This window comes from Podarcis gaigeae (assembly GCF_964106915.1).
Source record: "Podarcis gaigeae genome assembly, chromosome: 6".
Classification (NCBI taxonomy): Eukaryota; Metazoa; Chordata; class Lepidosauria; order Squamata; family Lacertidae; genus Podarcis; species Podarcis gaigeae.
In genome coordinates this window covers 23,877,980-23,884,440 of record NC_139682.1, presented here as the reverse complement: position 1 = coordinate 23,884,440, position 6,461 = coordinate 23,877,980, and the positions used below count along the sequence as shown (strand labels likewise).

The window sequence follows — 6,461 nt, the reverse complement described above, 5'->3', positions numbered from 1 at the left end:
CTGAGTTTGTTGAGACAGGGCAGCTTCCCCCGCTGACCCCTTTTTAACCCCCATCTGTCATGCAGATGATCAAGGGAGCCACATGGGTTGAGCTTGGTGTTACTTCTGCAGCCCCAGGGTTGGGGAAAGCTTAAATGCGGAATCTGATCTCTCCCTCTCCAAGTCACATGCTAATAAACATTCAGAGCATAAAAATACATTTTAAAAATCAGTCAAAAGTCCTTCCACCCACAGTTTCACTTAACACAGGTGCACCAGGATTCAATCCTGAAGTACTTTGAGACCCAGGAGGAAAAATATCTGGCTGGTTGTAATTGGAAGCAAAATATTGGGGCCAATAGAGCTGGACCTTGTTCTGATCAAATAGGCCATTCTTATGAGATAATAATACAGCTGGGGAAAGTCTTGTTTTGTTTTGTTTTGTTTTGTTGTTGTTTTGCTAGAGAAAGCAACATTTGCTTCTGCTTTCCATATACAGTTGCAATCAAAATTATTCGAACCCCCATTGCAAATTGGGTTTTTTCATCAAAATTTACACTTTCAGCTGTTTGCAATGAGCAAATCTGACAAAAGCAATTGAAATAGCTCAGCATAATGGATGCTTCAAGTCGTTCCCCCAAATTCAGCTGAAATTGCAACTTATACTGGCTTCTCCAGTCTCACTGTTATTCAACCCCCTACACAGAATCCCTCACAACAGCACCAATACAACTGGGGTTGTCTCAAGCACACCTGATGCAACTAATCAAGGGCTTTATTACTTGCACCAGGCGTGCTTGAGTCAGAACGACTTTTGTTTGATTGGCTCATTGCAAACAGCTGAAAAGTCTGTCAATTTTGATAATAAACCCTAATTGCAATGAGGGGTGTGTGTGAATAATTTCGATTGCAACTGTAGATCTTAAAGGCAAAGACGACCAGCTAGAAAGAGAAAAACTTTAGCTAGTAACCACAACCAGTCCCCAGCAGGATGTCCAGGTGGTGCAACAAGTCAGCGCATCTGGCTGTTAACCAGAGTCCCCCTAGGAAAAGCTTTGGGCAGGATTCCTCCATTGCTGGGGATTGGACTAGATGATCCTCAGGGTAAAAGAGGACATGGATCTGCATAAAATGTGCACATGTTCATTTATATGCACATTTCAAAATAATTACTGTACTATGATTTGAAACTAAGATCATGGGCACTGGGCCCATCACCTCCTGGCAAATAGAAGGGGAAGAAATGGAGGCAGTGAGAGATTTTACTTTCTTGGGCTCCATGATCACTGACTGCAGCCACGAAATTAAAAGACGCCTGCTTCTTGGGAGAAAGGCGATGACAAACCTAGACAGCATCTTAAAAAGCAGAGACATCACCTTGCCAACAAAGGTCCGTATAGTTAAAGCTGAGGCTCCAATACTTTGGCCACCTCATGAGAAGAGAAGACTCCCTGGAAAAGACCCTGATGTTGGGAAAGATGGAGGGCACAAGGAGAAGGGGACAATAGAGGAGGAGATGGTTGGACAGTGTTCTCGAAGCTACGAACATGAGTTTGACCAAGCTGTGGGAGGCAGTGGAAGACAGGAGGGCCTGGCATGCTCTGGTCCATGGGGTCACGAAGAGTCAGACACGACTAAACAGCAACATGATTTGAACAGAAATGCCTCACCACAGTGAGGAAGACAACTTGTGCGTCAGCTCTGTATAGTATACACACTATACTTTTGAAGCATTTTGCTTGCTCCTGCCCACCAAAGAATCTTGGGAACTGTAGTTTGTTAAGGGCATTGGGGATTGCAACTCTGTTAGGTGTACACTGCAGTTCCCAGGAGGGGTGTGTGTGTGTGCTTTCAATGTACAGTGTGTGTACAGCTGTGTGGTGCATGGGCAACTTCAAGGCATCTGCTCTCCATTCTTAGGGTTAAACCAGGGCTGGACTGGACAGCCCGTCAAACAGAAGACTGTCTTCTGACAGCCATTCAGCTAGAGAAGTGGCCTACGCAAAGTAGGGCACACAGCCCACTAAATCTCAACCCTTAATATTAGAGGGAAAGGTCTCTAGGGCAGAGGACATGGCTTCTAAGCACGTATGGATCCTTGTTTTTTTTCCATTACAGAAACCAAACATCGCTCTTTACATTCTTCCTTCCCTCTCTGCTTCAAAGAGTCCTCTTATGCCACTTTTATAATAATCACTGTTTCTCTCCCTCCTTTCCACTAGCAGCTCAACCCTAGGTGTTGCTACTCAGAATGGAAATAGGGCTTTCTCTCAGCTGAATGTACCTATAGTTATATACCTGACTGAAAGTCAACTCGGTCCAATACCTCTGCTTCCGACAGTGGCCAGCTGGATGCCTCTGGAAAGGTCACAAGGAAGGCCTAAAGGCATAAACTGTCTTCTAGGGTTGTCCCTAGTGACATTCAGGAGTATACAGCCCCTGAAGCTGGAAGTTCTATTGAAGGAACAATGTAGAAGGTTCTCCCCCTCCGTGTTTTCTCTTTACAACGACCCTGTGAGGTAGGTTGGTTTTTGTAGTATTTGTGTTTTTTCTCTGCAGGAGACCAGAGGCCGGCCAGGCAGGGCACAGAAGGGCTCCTCTTGTGGGGCTGTTTCCCTAGGTCCCCCATCCCACCACAGCAGTTAGCAGGGGACCTGACGAAGGAACCTCCTGGGCCGTGGAGAGGCCTCATACGCAGCCTCTGCACATCCCAGGAGGCTCCTCCGCCAGGGCTTTACTTGGTCTTAAACCGTATTACTTGTGTTGTGTGATAATCTACCTCAGGACCTTAGGGTGAAGGGGAGGTATGTATTATTGATATTACTTCACCATAACATCCTAGGGCAGGCTGCTGTATAAAAATACAATACAGTCATACCTGGGATCCTGAACGCCTTGGTACTCGGACGTTTTGGTTCCCAAATGCCGCAAACACGGAAGTGAGTGTTCCGGTTTGCGAACGTTCTTTGGAACCTGAACATCCGATGGGGCTTCAGCGGCTTGCAGGAGCTTCCTGCAGCCAATTAGAAGTCATGCTTTGGTTTCCAAACATTTTGGAAGTTGAACAGACTCCCGGAACGGATTCTGTTCAACATCCAAGGTATGATTGTATTAAAATCTGTTAAGATGATTTCCAATCAGAAGAATTGATTTTAACTGTATGTCGCTTTTGAGATCTTTCCGCCCAAGCTTTCCCTGACTCACAAGAATGGACCCTGTGGCACATGTTTGAATTTCTGTTTCAGTTGCTTTTATATCGCTGCGTTACTGGTTTTAGGTTTTTGTCTCAAGGCCCTATTGTGTGTTTTCTGCACCAGTGGTTCCCAATTGGTGGCCTGCGGACCCCAGGGGGTCTGTGGCGCCATTCACATAACAAAAGCTACCATAGAGATACCAAAAATTTCCAAAGTTGGGGGTCTGCCGCACTTGGCTTATTGGGAACCAATACTTCTAGACCATACTTAACAGCTTTTATTTTGAAAAGTAAGTATACAGTATTGAAAGAAGCAGCAGCTGAGATCGGGTGCCTGACCTAACACCGTCTGGGAAACGTCAGGGCTAAGCAGGCATTTGAACCCGGGTCTCCCCAGTCCAACACTGGAGCCACCACAACGCAGTAGCCATTGATCCGAATTCCAGAGCGGAGTGGCGTGTGTCTGCCTCTGTTGCATCTTCTTCTGCCTGTCCCAACTGCAGCCTTCCACCACGCAAGCGGCGACAATCCCGACGCCCGACCCCACCGCGTCCTTTTCCTGCTTCTTCTCTTAGGCGCCGTCACGTGTTCGGGAAGAAGGCGAAAAAATAACAAACCAACCAACCCGCCACCTGGACGCGAGTCGACCCGAGACTCGCAGGCCGCAAAAAGGGCCCTGCATTGCGAAGCCCGGCGCCTCCCATCTTCCTTCCAGCGCGACCACTCCTCTCCTGGGCTCCCTTTTGATTTGGGGTGGGGGCGCGCGAAGACAAGACCCAACAGACGTGCCACTGCCTCACTTGTGCTGGAATGAAACCCCCCCCCCGCCCCCCGAAAGTCTCCTGATCTCTCTGCCCCCCCCCCCTTCACATGCAAAGGCAAGGAGGAAAAACTGGATTAAGGAAATCTTCGCTTCTCGCTGGGCCCTGCAGACTAGTCCTGCCTGCTCACTTTGGGGAGAGGATCTGGAGACGAGGGCGTCCGAATCCAACCCTGAGCCTCCTCCTCCCTTGTTATAATGTGCAAAGAAAGGAAGGTGGGGGTGGTAGGACCGGGGGGGGGCGGTATGCGAAAAAGAAAATCCTGCTACAACGCCCCCCCCCCCACTCCGACCTTGCATACGTTGCTGCAAAGCACGACACAAGAGAGTCATTTAAGAATGTGCAATGGACTCCGATTACTGGAGGTTTTCCTCCCCCCGCTACTTCCAGCCATTACTTGCTGAGCTCTAGGGAGATCTTTATCAGCCTGTCTCTGATCGATTCCGAGAGAGAGAGATCTGCCTGCAGAGTCGAGGCAGCGCCAAAGGGGGCTGGCAGAGGAGGAGGAGGAGGAGGAGGAAGAGGGAAGGGGGGCGGGGATAAGAGGGGCAGTCGCAGGGGGAGGGAGCCAGGCTGCGGGGGTTGCCAGAGCCCTCCTCTCCGCCCCCGATCGCAGCCAGCCCTTTCTAGCCCCCGGCCAGCCTTGCTTGCGCTTGGGGAAGACCGACTTGGAGTTAGATTTTTATGCATATTTGTTTTCTCTTACCTCCCGCGCCGCCGCCACCACCACCACCGTACCATCCGGCCCGATTGCCTTTTTGCTCGCTTTCGTTTTAAAAGACTCGAGAAGACGCGGAGGGGGTGTGGGCAAAACCCCCGAAAGGAACGAAGGAAGAAAAGAAAGCAAGCAGAGGGAAAATGGTGCATGATCGCGAAGGGGAGAGGGGCGATTTTCTCTCGTTTTGGGGGATCGAAGAGCTGCTGGTTCCCAAGCGGGCGCCCACCGACCGGGGCTAAGGAGTTCGCCTCTTCCCTCCCGTTCGCATTATAAACACTGGTCGGTGGTGGCATCCTGGCTCCTTCCCTGGAGGAACGGCTTCCCAAAATTTGAAATTCGTTGCTTCTCGGTTGGAAAAGGCTCGGAGGATGTTGGTGTGGAGTTGAAAAAATAAATAAATCCACGACCCGGTCCCCCCCCCCTTTCCACGCTTTTGCTTCCAGCTTTGGTGTAGAAGAAGCGTTTGAACTCCTTCTTTTGTTTGGGAAGTTTTCTGCCCCCTTTCCCCCCTTCATTCGCCCAGCGTTTGCTGAACCCGAGGGGGGCGAGAGAAAGAGAGAAGAAAAAGGACTCGGGAAGCCACCATGGCGTCTGTTTTTACCAATGGACCCTGCAACCCAAGCGAAGCCGAAGTGGTTCACCTCTCCAGGAGCTTGGAAGTGGGCACCGTGATGACTTTGTTTTACTCCAAAAAGTCCCAAAGGCCAGAAAGGAAAACGTTCCAGGTGAAGCTGGAGACCAGGCAGATCATTTGGAGCAGGGGATCGGACAAAATCGAAGGCGCAAGTAAGTTGTCTGGCGTATGAAAACACACACACACACACACACACACACACACACACACATTTTAGGGAGCAGCGTCTGAATGGAATGTGATGTGCATTTTCATCCATTTCTTTGACGCTTTATAGTACTTCGAGGGTTGAGGCTGCAGTCCTGGAGTGGGGGAAAAAGCTAGGGAAGAAGCTCCATTTGCCACAACTGGATTTACTTGCAAGTAAATTACTTGCAAGGCGTAGCTCCTGCTTGAATGAACTCTCCCTCTAATGTAGGGGATGCAGCTGATGGTCTTAATAAATTAACAGATGCATGCATATTAATCCACCCCTGCCCTCATGTAATGCTTTCTTGGTTTTGCAAATCCACAAATGTTTAGCACACAAATGGGCTTTTGAAAAAGATGGGGGAGGGGAAAATCCCAATCTGGTCACCTGGGGAAATCTTTACTCACTATGGCGATGACTGGCTAGTGGTGATTTACATGCCTAATTTTTGTAAGAGTCATTTGTTCTAGGGCAGCGATGGTGAACCTGCGACCTTGTTGTTGGACTCCAACTCCCATCAGCCCCAGCCAGCATAGTCAATAGTCAGGGATGATGGGAGTTGCAGTCCAACAACATCTGGGGCCCCAACAGCTGGAGGGTCACAGCTTCCCCATCCTGGTCCTAGAATAACGTATGCTTGGGTTATTTTATGAGTTGTTTTGTGCAAGAACCGTCCCAGAGCAACTTGCTCCATGTTGGCTTATACAAAGAAAAATCCAACAACATTTACAGTGGTAATATATATTAAAAGTGACTGCCTTAAAAAGAAAAGAAAAAATCCTTCCCATTCACCAAAAGGATAACTACCTCCAAACCCAAGAGATTGCCCATGAAAGTAGCAGCAAGAACCACGACAATGTTAGCACCCAAAAACCTGGTAGAACAAAAATGCCTTTGGCTGAGGATGTACCGGTAAATGTTGCTGA

The 6,461-nt window shown here is 48.9% G+C and overlaps 1 protein-coding gene across 2 annotated transcripts in view; it reads left to right on the top strand.

Annotated features, from left to right (window-relative positions):
* Window positions 1–4,539: 4,539 nt before the first annotated feature.
* The window catches only part of PLCG1 (phospholipase C gamma 1), a 91,721-nt gene continuing 89,799 nt past the window's right edge, over window positions 4,540–6,461 (top strand). For both annotated transcript variants that reach the window (XM_083746134.1, XM_083746133.1), the window contains exon 1: window positions 4,540–5,497. In XM_083746134.1, coding sequence (XP_083602260.1) covers window positions 5,296–5,497 — 202 coding nt within the window. In that variant the 5' untranslated portion in view covers window positions 4,540–5,295. The remainder of the gene's footprint in view (window positions 5,498–6,461) is intronic.